Source organism: Vespula vulgaris, chromosome 3, assembly GCF_905475345.1.
Source record: "Vespula vulgaris chromosome 3, iyVesVulg1.1, whole genome shotgun sequence".
Lineage (NCBI taxonomy): Eukaryota > Metazoa > Arthropoda > Insecta > Hymenoptera > Vespidae > Vespula > Vespula vulgaris.
This window is the reverse complement of record NC_066588.1, coordinates 7,689,171-7,703,096: the sequence shown is the minus strand read 5'-3', so window position 1 is coordinate 7,703,096 and position 13,926 is coordinate 7,689,171. Positions and strand designations below refer to the sequence as shown.

At 31.5% G+C, this 13,926-nt stretch overlaps 2 protein-coding genes across 2 annotated transcripts; one reads left to right on the top strand and one right to left on the bottom strand.

Moving 5' to 3' along the window:
- Positions 1–2,503: 2,503 nt before the first annotated feature.
- LOC127062110 (protein yellow-like) lies at positions 2,504–7,928 on the top strand. The gene is made up of 5 exons (XM_050989787.1): positions 2,504–2,656; positions 6,043–6,170; positions 6,286–6,585; positions 6,656–6,905; positions 6,972–7,928. The coding sequence occupies exons 1-5, from the start codon at positions 2,518–2,520 to the stop codon at positions 7,910–7,912; spliced, it is 1,758 nt and encodes a 585-aa protein (XP_050845744.1). The 5' UTR covers positions 2,504–2,517; the 3' UTR covers positions 7,913–7,928.
- Positions 7,929–8,216: 288 nt separating this feature from the next.
- LOC127062125 (MATH and LRR domain-containing protein PFE0570w-like) lies at positions 8,217–13,887 on the bottom strand. The gene is made up of 6 exons (XM_050989823.1): positions 13,567–13,887; positions 13,282–13,405; positions 12,959–13,207; positions 11,621–12,841; positions 10,930–11,284; positions 8,217–10,869 (listed from the first exon to the last, which is right to left on the bottom strand). The coding sequence occupies exons 1-6, from the start codon at positions 13,639–13,641 to the stop codon at positions 8,217–8,219; spliced, it is 4,677 nt and encodes a 1,558-aa protein (XP_050845780.1). The 5' UTR covers positions 13,642–13,887.
- Positions 13,888–13,926: the final 39 nt, after the last annotated feature.

Here is a 13,926-nt window from a genome sequence, read left to right as displayed (position 1 = left end):
TGCCACTTGAGAGTAGAAGATTGATTTGCATTCCACGATGCGGATTCATTCATTGCTATGCTTTGAACTTTCGAATGAGTTATATCATAAGTTTACTTTTAACATGATCGTCAGCAATCGAAAATAATATTTTTTATAATTACTAACAATGTGAATACCAACAATTCTGCTTTTTTTTTTGTCGTATATATAAAAACGTACAACACTTTTTAATCCTTTTATAGTGAAAGCGTTTCTCGGTTACGTTCCGATAATATTAATGAAGAGTAAAAAGTTTCTAAACGTACGTTTCACATAGATATGCAAATTCATTCAGTATTCACCCGGAGTACGATCGTTTTATTTTCTACTCTCATTAGAAAGAGTGGTGATAATGATAATGATGATGGTGATGCTGATGATGATGACGATAGGCACACCCAAGACCAGAAATGATTACAAAAAAGAGTAACGTTATTGCGCAACCAAAATTCGAACGCGAGAAACATACATTAACGAAATATCTTTATGTAAATCACTTCGTTATTATACTGATTGATCGATGAGCTGTTAAAAAAAGGACCAACTGAGCTATATAAGTTCTCGACGATATACTAAACGCCTCAGTTCGATATTTTGAACCTGCCGATTGAATTTCGTACGTACAAGTAGTAAAGTATTGAAGAAATTTAACATTTTTTCATTTTAATATAAGTAATAATTTTACTGATTGTTAGTGCATAATTTTTTATTTTTGAAGACGATTTATCTATTAATTTTTTTTAATAAAATAAAAACTACTTCTCCATGGAAACGAAATTATAATTTTTATATGAATAAATGAGAAATCGAATGAATAGATTTTTAGATATCGGAATATCATTTTTTTCATATATTTATGTATATAAATTGATCATTATAGATCATAAATGTGTATAGACAATTAATGTTATATAAAAACAAGAATAACAATTATCTCTCTAGTAAAATGAATAATTAATGAAAGAATACCAGAAGATCGCTTAATACGTTCATTTTCGTTCCGTAGTAAAATTTAATTTACTTAGAAAATTTTCTTTATAACAATTATGTTAATGTAAATGAAAAAGAGTAAAAGTATTTCATTCTGAAAGGCCGTGAGGAACGATGGTGATTGGGGTATGTTTTCCGAGTAAGTCAGCTTGTGATTTTACGATGATATTTAAGACGGCTGGTTGGTCAGTCGATTGCCAATCGAGAGAAGTGGTCCTTTGCTATAAGTTAGAGGCAAATCTTCGAGCAATGTACACAAGTGATGTGGTGATAAACAAGATGAAATAATAAAAAATTTATGCAAAGTGTTACGTATGTGCTTCGTGGATGTGAAATTGACAATAAATCGACAATTTATTAGTATTAATAAAAGTTCTGCAACCAATTATGTGACATACGCGTTTCTTATTAAAAAAAAAATAATAATAATAATAACAATAATAATAAATGTCTTTTTTTTAATAAAAAAAATTTCTTTGTATAAGAAATTCAATTTATATAAAAAAAAAAATTGAAAATGCTTTAATATCAGTGATTTAGAACAATTTAATAGATAATTAAAATTTTGATAGATTGATCGATTTAATTCTGAATCTTGACGATATTTGAAAAGTAAAAGAAAGAAAATTTTGTTCTCAATTAAAACTGTAACCCTACGTCTTTTCTTGTTCTTTTCTTTTCATGCTCTGTTTGTGAGAAAGAAATAATCTGCATCTGTGCTGTAACAGTTTGAACGAAGTACAAAGCGGATCTAATTGGAATGATCTATTTTGTGATGTTAATCAGTGCTGGCATAATACAGGTACAGACAGTGTAAACCGTGACTGAAAGTGAGCTTTCAGAGGATTGAAACGTCCATTGAATTGTTTTAAATCGGGAAAGTGAATATCTTGTTTAAAATCTCGTCGCGTGTTTCGCTTCAATAGCAAGTAGACGGGAGATTGATCATTGATCAATCTTTCGACAAGTCAAGTACATTCGCATGAAATCAGAATTAAATCGGTCAATTAAGTACGATAACACATTGATATTTAACAATAACGATTATAATCTAAAACGATAGTGAAAGTATTAAATCGGTATAAGTTTGATTGAGAAATCGATCAAGAATTTTTTATTCGGTGAAAAAAATCGTCATTTACTAGATACAAACAATCCACAGAAAGAAATTATCTGCTTTGATTATTGGTATGAAGTAATATTTGTTCTTTTTTTCTTTTCCTTTTTATGGGTAGCAGATTGGTCGTTGCATGTGACGCAAGGAATGTCGATTTTTTCGACCACAGGTGTTGGAAAATATGAAAGAAAACTGCTTGTTTTGTTATAATTCTCAGAAGATATCTATTCGATTCTACAATGTTATATATTCGATTTTTTTCCATATCAACAATTTTAAACAATTTAACTGTGAACGTAAATGAATTTTCTTTTCCTATCTTTTTTTTTCTCTTCTTTTTACAGAAATATGCAACGATGAGAAGAAAGAAAAGAGTCGACTCTCGGCCAATGCAATCCAACAACTATTTTTATAGCTCTCCCAATTATTTCTTTGACTACAAGAAACCATTCACGTGGACTAATCATGTGGTACATTACCAGCAACATGAACTCGCAAATCGAAAGATCGAAGAACGTAACGAAAACCGTAAGTTTTATTTTTTAAATCCATCAATATTATAATTTCAACTTTCGTTAAATATAAAAAAGAGAAAAGAGAAAAGAGTAATATTGAAAAGCATATACTTTGATCAGAATAATCAACGATCTATTTAATTTGCTTACCTCGAGAATTTCAAACGAAATCTAATGAATTTCTTAAAAAGAAAGGTTGGATAAAACAAACGTTCTATTCTTTCTCGGTATACTATAATCTGAGATCTGTAACCTGAAACTTAATCTTAAACTCAAGTTTCAATTTCTCGCAACGAATTTATTAGACTCGTAACGAAAGTTTAAACGGAAAGTAATAGACGTTTCTAGTCATTGAGAGAACTCTAGTGAAACATCACGACGATCTTCTCTTTCTATTTTGCAATATCATAACGTGTTTACTCGTCTAAATCGTATAGCCGAAGTAAAATCACGTTACTTTCACTAATAACCACCAAGAAATATGCATATTTAAACAAATTTTGATATATATTATTTTTTCCTTTGTAAATGAAGTTAATTAATATAATATATAATGTAATTAATTAATTATATGTAATAAATATATAATATTATATAGAATATAATAAATTAATATATAATATAATGAATTAATCGTAAAATAAAGAAAAATAAAAAAATTTTCTAAATTATTAAATGGTGTCAAATTACGAAAGGAAAAAAAAAGAAAACGAAAAGAATTCCAAGGCGTGCACATAACTCATTTCTTTTGACCATAACAGTAAACCTTTGTAGAACAAAATAATTTTCGGTACAGCGAGTATGCGTGAACGTTCGCGATTATCGTTTGAGTGATCATTAAGTCTACGGAACAATGAGATGAAACCTTCGTTAGTTCCTTTCAAAGACGCAACCGAGATTTTCCTTTAAGTATGAGATGCTACGTATTACTATTAAATTAATATACGAGTTTCACCGAGGAGAGTTTGAGTTGATGGTAAAAACGATTCTTGTAGGCCCGCTATCTCCTCGTAAAAAACTTAATAACTTTACTCACTCCTGTTGAAAACCGGAATGTTTTAAGGATGATTATGCAACACTATGATGCCTTGCCTTTCTCTGAAATGTAATGATCTCTCTCTCTCTCTCTCTCTCTCTGTCTTTTTTCACACATGTAAATTCGTAAAAAATCTTATTGCAAAAAATTCAAAAAACACATCTAAAGAAAAATTAACAATGACTTCGTTCTTTTAAGTATAATTATGTAACAATAAAATTCTTTGCCTTTCTTGGAAATGTAGCGTATTTTGTTTTCGTAAATTCATAACAAATTTTATTGCAAAAAAGACCGAGGAGCATGAAAGAAAACATCTCGATCGCAATAATATCGATCGAAGTTATTACAAAAAAAGAAATTATTGATATTTAAATCTCGATGTTCAATCGATGGAACTTGGAGAAAAGAAAGAAACGAATAAAAACTACTTGACATTTCTTTCTCTCGATATCTTCTGCGAACGCGAATGGTGACCTATACAGTAACGATCTGCACTACTATGATCCGGATCAGTTTGCTACAACGAAAGGGAAAGTTCCTGGCGTAAAAAATGCACCGTGTCTCATCGACAATAGGACAGATATCTAAGTCGGTGACACGATCCGAGTCAACATCTTGCTAGCATTAACTAACAATAGTCATAAGATATGCATATTGATTACGCTTCCGACTAGATTAGACTACTCTTTATTAATATAATCTTGTCAAGTTTAAGAATTAAGTAAATTAATAAGTCGATTAAGTTTTATTGATATTAGGATAATTAAGACTATTAAGATAATTAAGAACCTGTTATAATATTAAGAATCTGTTAGTTGTACTATTAATATCACGCATTATTTTGATTAAAACATTATATCCTAACTTTAATTCGTATAGTAACAAAAAGTATATAAAAAGAAAATATATATGTGTGTATACATCTATTTTACATTCATAGAAAATTGTGATAAATCTATGGAAAATGTATTTGATAAAGATACAATGAATCTTCTTCGTTCGAGTTCTGTAAAAATTGATTATCTTTTATCTATTACTATAATACTATAATACGCGTGTGAGAAACGAAGACTTCGAAAGGAATTTCTATTGATCGAGAGGATGGTGCGACCTTTTCTCTTAAGAAGTATCACGAACTTCCAACTCCCTTGAATTCACATCACTGACCTATAAGATATCGTCCTTCTCCATGAAGACACGAACGAAGATGCTAAGAAAAATGAGGGAGAACATCTTCAAAGAGAAGGGATTAGCCATTCTCTCTCCTTTCGTAGTAACGAGGTACACTTACGAACTGGATAGTGAATATGGCAGTCAGGAATCATCCATGGTCCCATCTCGAACGATACCGCGTGTACTACTTGAATTTCTCTCATCGCGAAAGTCTTAATCGAGCTTGATCAAAAACGAACGTCATATTCGTCGTTTTACGTTTTCTCCGAAATTAATCGATTTCATTCTAACAACAAAATCAAAAGTCATCGAGTTCCTTTCAAAGTGTTCCTTTGAGATTAACATCGTTCACTTTCATTAATTAACTTTCTAATTAATCTGTGATACGATTCGTCCCATCGTTCTTATCATAATCGGCTTATCCTGATCATTGATTTATCGACATTATTGTTATTTATTATACAATACTTGTTACTCGTGTTTAAGGTAAGTAAGCTAAAAGCATTCGAAGCTTATAGAATTAATCATTATGATTTATAATATATGAGGAAAAAAATGTATAATACGTATACTTTTGTTCGTATACTTTTGACATGAATGAAACATCGATCTAACGTACAAATCAATTTGCATATAAATTTTGTTTACTAGGTGTGTATATCCTTTCAAAGACTCGTTCTAAGAAACGAAAACGGAAGCGAGATTGCTTCGGTTGTGTTTTCACGACAAAGAACAGACATACGAATTACAACATATCGTTGATCATGTTTTTCAACATTTACCTTATCGATGATCATTGAGTAATGTTAATAGTATTACGTATATAAATGTATATGTTCTCTCTACTCCCTCTCTGTGATTTTTTTTATGATATACATCTCCATTAACGGAACACGAATGGCGAAGTTCCGATCGATCCATTTTTCAACTTGCGAAATTTTGCTCCGAGCGAGGAGACATTTCATGTAGTTACATAACTTTCATTATGCTTCGAACGTATAAGTCGATTTTAACGATTTGGCAAGATATCTCGAATTCGTTACGTGTTCAAAAAAAAAAAAGAAGAACGAAACAAAATGAACAATCGAGAAAATTGGGTCATATAGTGATCTACTTTGATCATTTGATAACGATGAAAGTATTTCGAACGTGAACTTCGTATTAATTTTTTCTTGAATTTCTTTTTATAGGTATGGCCAACGTAATGCCATGGCTTCTCTCGATGTCTCTTCTTGGTTTCCAACAATTCGCAGCTCATCCTGGCATTGCACCGATTTCGCGAGAACTTGAAGCACCGATTTTTCCTCTTCGTGACTCGGTACAAATCCAAATATTTCGCGTATCGATCGATAACAATAATCTTGAAATTATTAAAACAATATATAATCGTACGTTTCACATATGCTGATTTATCTATATACTACACTCATCAGTCAGCAGGTAATCCGGTATCGCACGAAAAATTATCAACTCCAACTTCGTGCGACTCTTATGGGAATTCGTTGGAAAATAAATTAGCAGGGACAACTGAAAGAAATAATATTCTTTATGGCTCGACACCGATTACGGCAGGTCGATTTTTCCAATCAAATAATCGTGATTACGCGAGAAACATAGGCGATGTCTTTAAGAACAATGCCCATTCGATAAATCAACTTGAATTTCATGGATTTAATTATGATCTCAATCACGAGCCAGTTGAAGACGAGTATGTTGGACCAGCGATGAGTTTGGTAAATATTCGATTATCTCTTTGTAAACAATTTTCGATCTTTTTTATCGATCTTGCTAATTTTAATTCAGGTTTACGCTTGGTCGACCGTAGACTTTGAGTTCAATAATATCGAAGAACGAGATCAAGCTATATTCGATGGTGATTACATAGCTGAAAATAATTTACCATTAGGATTAGAAATACATCAAAACAGAGTCTTCATTACTCTTCCAAAATGGAAAGAAGGAATACCAGTGACGCTGGCAACTGTTCCAAGATATTCCAAAACAAAGAGTCCAAAATTGAAGCCATATCCTGATTGGGATTGGAATATGTCTGGTTAGTTGGAACTTGGACAAATCGTATTTATCGAAATAATTTTCTAATACTTTTTTATACTTTCAGGTAAATGCGATGATCTTACATCAGTGTTTAGAATACAAGTAGACGAATGTGATCGTCTTTGGGTTTTGGATTCTGGAGTGACAAATATCGCGAGAAAACCGACGCAAAGTTGTCCACCAGCACTCTACATATTCGATCTTCGAACTGATAAATTGATTAAGAAATATACTTTACCGCAGGAGCAAGTGAAACAAGATTCTTTGTTTACGAATATAGTAGTTGATATAAGAGATGGAGATTGCGGTGGCGCAATAGCATATCTTTCAGACGTCTGGAGATTCGGTTTAATCGTTTATGACTTTTACAAGGATTCATCCTTCAGATTCGAACATCATTTATTCTTTCCTGATCCTTTGGCTGCGAAGTACGAACTCCATGGTATAAAATTCCAATGGACTGACGGAATCTTTGGCATTGCATTAAGTCCTATCGATATTCACGACGATAGGACTCTGTTTTTTCATCCCATGTCGAGTTTCAGAGAGTTTGCAGTCTCCACGTCTGTCCTTCGAGACAAGAGAATGGTCGATCATAATACCGATAAATTTATACCGATTGGAAGACCAAGAGCCAAGGATTATGGTCATTCGTCTGGTTCCGTTGTCGACAGAAACGGTGTAATGTTCTTCAACATGGTCACTCGGGACTCTGTATGGTGTTGGGATACGAGAAAGGAATATATACCCGAGAATTTAGGTGTAATAGGTACCAGTAACATCTCGTTGGTCTTTCCTAACGACATTAAAGTCGATCATGAAGAAGAGCAAAGCGTTTGGATGATCTCCAATAGGTTACCGATGTATCTTTATGAAAATTTAGATAGCAGCAAGATCAATTTTAGAATCTTCAAGGCACACGTTAAGGATGCTGTTAAAGACACTATTTGTGATCCTGATCACGTGGTGCCTGATTATGGTCAGGGTTATGATGAAACTTGTTGAATGTCGTAAGAAATTAACTTGAAGTTTTGAGTAGTTAAAATAAAACGATCGAACGAATTTAGCTTATGTAGAATAATTATTAAGATGATGAAAATATTTTATTAACAAAAGGATGGTAAAAGAAAGTATTCAATGTCCATAGATTGATAAGTAATATCAATTACGAGATAATAAAAGAACGAAAGCTGTAATAATTATTTATAAAAGCGATTCAATCAATCATTATCTTTTTGTGAATATATAAAAACGTACATTTTTTATTAAAGCAATGAAAATCCTCAAATTTGTATCCTTTGACAAATTATCAAGAAAAATCTTCCATCGAACTGTTTTCTTCGAAAGATATTGCGTTTTCAGATTCAACAGTAGTTTTAGTATACATCGTATCAAAACTATCTCTTATACTTGAAACTTGCAAATTTGCACTTTTTATCGAAGCTTGATCATCCTCTTCAACTTCATCGATGATCACATCGGTTCTTTCTTGGTTTTTAGGTTCAACGACAAACTCTGTTATATTTACCGAATTTGAGGAAGCAACCATGTCAGATTTTTCAGATAAAAATTCGTCAGAAAAATCGTTTTTAAGCGTATCCGAATGCAGTTCGTACGGTCTGTAAGCATATATAGAATTATGTAAATCCGACATAAAGAAGTATGATCCCAGAATTTCTATGTAAAAAGCTAAGAGAAAACTGAAGAAAGCTATTATCATTTCCAAGGAAAGTTGATCGGTATCTTTGAACGTCTCACAGCCAAGGGAATTTATTTCTGGATCAACGTTATCCATTGTCTTTGTTTCACTCAATGCAATAGTAATTTCACTGTCATATTGAACAACTTCGTTTATAGGAAGACTATCGGTTGAAGTCGATCTTGAATCTAAAGACAAGTCCTCATCTTCCATCACCAAAATACAAAGATCAAAGTTCCTATCAATTTCCATAGAATCACATGAACTTTGTAGAATATCTTCGAGATCATTAACTTCGTCTTCGACTTCTTGAACGTTTGGAAGCGTCAATGCGTCTCCAAGAAAAATATCCATTTCATTATTAGAACGAAGAACAAATTCGTCGACGGTCGATGGCAAACGATAAATATTATAAAAATTTTCGAAAAAGGACGTGGATTGTTCGTCATTGATAGATCGTGAATCACGTGGAAATGTTCGAATGATAATCTCAGGTTTATGAGAGAAAGCAGCATGGACCAGACTGGCTGTGACGTCATCGACGATATCTCTCTGCTGGTTACCACAAAGATCGGACGATTCGAAATTCATTCCTTGTAAATTTTTATTAGTTAATAGAATACCACGAGGACGTAAACTCCAATGGATGTTTCTTGCGATGTCCATCATGTGTAGAGACATATTTCTACGTCTAACTGGAGGATGATTTCGATCATCGATCGGTTCGACTACATTTTCACTTTTTGTAAGAGATGAAAATGAGATGGAATTTGTCAAGGAAAGAGATGAATTATCTTTATCAACATTTAACATGTCGATCTTAAATTTCTCGATCTCTTCAATTTCAGATTCTTTTGGTGTATCTATCATTTTTCTTTCTTCTTTTCCTTCTTCTTCAATTACTCTTTTATTTTCTGTATATTCAATGAAATCTTTTAAACCGGACGACATAGGAGGCATATCTTTTTCAGAAATAATAGATTCCGTCAAATTAGAAGTCTTAAAATTTTGATTTGAACCGAAATCCGAAGTGGTTGATAAATATTGATAAGACGAAGGTAATCCAAAGGGAATACTTATGTCTTCTTTCCCAATATTTCTATCAAGTTCAAGGCTATCAATTACCTTTTGACTGTTTCTTAAAGAAAGATTCAGTTTCATAGTATCTTGATTAGATTTGCTATGTTTCATATACACCTGACTATCCCTTATTGCCAGAATTCTTCTCAACTCTTGCTTGAACCAATCACTACCATGACGATTCAAAAGATTCAACATGATTGCAGCATCTTTATTTTGTATATCGGGTAATTGAGAAGACGATGATTCGTTTTCAAGAAAATAAAAATTTTCCTTCTCCTTTATTAATTCTTCGTTATTGATTTTACTAGAATATTCGAAGAAAGAATCAGTTGTGTTGTGTATTTCAATTTCGTTGTATGAATCAAAGTGATTTTGATGTTTATTAAATTCATATGAATCAATCTCGTGTCTTCTTTGTATTTGTCTGTAATTGTTTTTCACTTTAGAACAAGACATTACTTGTGCCGACCAAGATCTCGTATTATCTATGAAGGAATATAGCATATTAGTTTTCTGTTGTTTCTTTTTTTCCATCTCTCGTTTGTCTTCCATCAAAGTGATCTCGTTATAAGCTCTCAAAGCTTTCATTTCTAAAAGTTCTCTTTCTTTAGAAGATGTCATACGTTTCCTTTTCTTCTTCAATGATATGTTACGTCTCGATTGATCAAAGTATTCGGGATGTTTACAACTATCGAACGAATTCTTGACGATCTTATTTTTAATATTCGTTAATCTATGAAGTGATTCATTTTGAATTTCTTTAAGATATGCAGATGGTTTTTCTAAAAAACTCGAATTTTCGCATTTTGAAGAATCTGCTACCTGTGACATGGCAAAGATACTCCAATTTTTACAATAACATGGTCCAATTTCTAAATTATCTTCGTAGCTTTCGTCGTTTTTAATTAAATTCTTGGTATCTAATAATCGATTTAAATTAATATTTGTCACAAACTTTGAAGATTCGTTGTCCATATAATTGGTATCTACATTGTGATCATTATTTTTATTACTCCTTTTATTATCGTATATATAATCGTCCAAACTTTCTGTAGTTTGAGTACTAATTCTATTGCGGCTATTAGTATTACTATTTACATTTAAGTTACTCCAGATACTTTCATAAATGTTAAATGGATCATTACTTTTGTATTCTCCTTTTGGTTCGACACTCGTGTATCTAAAATGACAATACTTCAATGAAATATTGTTACTTAAATACAAACGTTAGAAAAAATACCTATGTTTTGTAATTAACTCTCGATCGAAATTCTGCAATTTGCCTTCGATAAATTCTGTCTTGTTAGAAATCTTAGGATTATTTACAGATTTGTATTCCACACCAGTGTAACACGCAATTTGTTTTGGTATTTTAAATAATAATTCTGCGTTTTTATTATTCCATATCATCATTTTTCCTCGATCAAATAAATTCTTCGAATCCGAAGGTTTAAACAACATATCTTTGTATATATCGTTCGTATTTTCAACAAATTTTTCGTTAAATCGTAATTGAGGATCCAAAAATTCATCGAATAGCAATTCATTGCCATAGAAATTAGTTATATTATATTTTTGATAGAACGGTGGACAACCTATCGTAGAAAATACGCTAGTGCTAGGAAGAACATGAGATCGATTGTTGAAAATATAATTGTAATTTCTTGTCATTTCTAAATGAAACGTTTCCAATGTTTTTTTCTGCTACAGGATCTATTTTTTCTAAATTAGGTTCCTCTATAAAAATAATCTTGTGTGTGTGTGTGTGTGTGTGTATACATATAAAATGTGTATAAAGTGTGTGTATGTATGTGCATACATAAATATATAATAATTATAATATATATAATGATATATATATAATTATATATATAAATATATATTTAATTATTCTAATTTTATCATTCACGATACGCATGAAATATTCTTACTTAAGATAGAATTATTTTCCAATTCTCTATGAGTGAAATCTTTTGCATTAGTCATTTGGCTTCGTGAAAAATTAATCTTTGTATCTTCTTCTTGATCAATAATCGTTGCATCATTTTCGGGTAATTTTCTGATGTCTATGTCATCCAAGGAAATAATATTCTCCTCTGGAATTTTATTATCATTTATTAGAACATCAATTTCGCGATTAGATGTACAATAAACTTCATTTAAACATTTATTTCTTTTATTTAAAAGGCAAGGATAAATAGAATTAGAAAGGATAATTTGCTCCTTGAAAGGACATTCCATCAATTGTCTGTCCCCTACGAGAGGAAAGCATGGTCTACACTCTACTTTCTCTCTCGTTAATGGACATGCTTTTTTCTTTTTTTTCTTCTTAATAAATTCTAACTTTGTTTCTTCATTTTCATCGATACGATCTAGCACAAAAGCTGTTATGGATTCCTTAGTTTGTGCCAATTCTACTTCTTCATCGATCAGTTCTTTTTTTACTTCGACTGAAACATCTTCGATCTTCTCATTAATCTTCTGGTCTTTAGAAGCTTCAGTTCGTTTTGAAATTGCATCACCTTTTCGTTTCATATCTCTGAACTTCTCAACGCGATTATCATTTTTACGAAATATAGGCATGTCAGTTTTTGCCATCAAGTAATCAATGATAGATGGATCTCTCATCCTGCTATCTTTTCTCACATCGTTTTTTCCTATCTCCTTCTTCTTTGCACATTCTTCTTGGATCTTATTAATTATAGCACTCTCTAAAATCCTTTTGCGAACTCTAGCACGTGCGTTGATTATATCAACATCAGTTAAGCCCAAAAGCTTCATACATTTCTCAACAGGTATCAAATTATTATTATGAATTATCTGAGAAATGACTTCTTCCGTGTCATCGGATTCAAAGCTGCTGATAGTCGTTAAAGTTGTCAACGATCTAGATGTTCTACTTTCATTAAAATCGTTGAAAATCGAACGATAAAAAGCATCGTTCAGATTAGGTAAACTCATATAACGTCTTTCCGAGTACAAACCATATGCTGAGTCCTTGCTAGATAATTCCATGCTACTACGATCCGAGAAGAGATTGTATGCAATGGAATATTTTGCTTGCAAAGCTTTTCTTATCTTTCTAATCCTTTCTATTTTTTTCAACTCTATATAAGAACATGCGATTGCATACCATACGTATGCAGAGTTGGCTGTAAATGTTATTATTGTTTGTTTAAGTAGATAAATTTTATAAAAAATTAAATTTGTAAGAAATAAAGTTTGTAAATAATTTATGAGTACGAATCTATATCACGTATCGAGCTTACTTAATGAAAGAAGTTCAACGAGAACAAATTCGATCATTCGAAATGAAGAAAATCTTTCTCTACCCCATAGCCATATGAATATCGTAATAACGATCGATTTTAGTATGAGATTTTGAAAGAAACTCAGGATCAGCCACGGCAGAAGTAAATTTGGTCGACTCCATGTTAAAATTGGATAGAAATTGATCATGTATAAAAATGTGTAAACATAAGCGGCTATCTTCCTTGTGATAACGATCCATGTTAGGACTAATAGTAATGAGGAATAATAATGTGTAAAATATCATTCAACATATATAGAACATATTTTTCTCGGTACTAACTTGTCTTTATCCAATACTCAAAATCTGTAGAGAAAAAGAAATACTGTTGAGTCAATGACAGATTCCAAATCTTTTCAATTTGTTGAGACCAGTCGAAAGGATGCCATTCCAATGTGCTGTTGAGCTTCGGAATATTATCATCTCGTTACTTACTTTAACGATTTAAGAAATATTATTATTTTATGATTTTTTTTTTCCGTTGCATGACCGATACTTTATCGTTATACTTGGAATATTTTACATACAGAAAGAAACTATGTCCAATAATTATTTCGGAAATCTTACCAAACCTAATAGAGTCATTACTAATAATTCAGTCTGAAAGGATATTCCTATGTAATGTCCAATGAATCTTGGCATTCTGCACTTAAAATTTCAAAAGACATTAAATTCTCTTGAATGAATGATATTACCAAAAACAAATCATCATATTGCTTTAATTTCTTGAAATTTTAAATATTAAGATAATTAAAAGTATTCGATGAAAAGGGGAATTTAAACGATATTCATAGTTTCGATACAATCCGTCAATCGATATAATCATACGCTTGAACACAGCGTACATGGCTGTTTCAATTTAATCATTTATAACGATTTATAGCTAATATTATAATCAACACAATACATGCTTTTATTTTCTTCGTA

Bases quoted from the DNA above. Each gene is read 5' to 3' on its own strand.
- LOC127062110 (XM_050989787.1), top strand. From the start codon at position 2,518: ATGCAATCCAACAACTATTTTTATAGCTCTCCCAATTATTTCTTTGAC. The intron at 6,171-6,285 runs GTACAAATCCAA...TACACTCATCAG, and splicing joins TTTTTCCTCTTCGTGACTCG to TCAGCAGGTAATCCGGTATC. The intron at 6,906-6,971 runs GTTAGTTGGAAC...TTATACTTTCAG, and splicing joins TTGGGATTGGAATATGTCTG to GTAAATGCGATGATCTTACA.
- LOC127062125 (XM_050989823.1), bottom strand. From the start codon at position 13,641: ATGCCAAGATTCATTGGACATTACATAGGAATATCCTTTCAGACTGAA. The intron at 13,406-13,566 runs GTAAGATTTCCG...AATATTCCGAAG, and splicing joins TAATGACTCTATTAGGTTTG to CTCAACAGCACATTGGAATG. The intron at 12,842-12,958 runs GTAAGCTCGATA...TAACATTTACAG, and splicing joins CGTTGAACTTCTTTCATTAA to CCAACTCTGCATACGTATGG.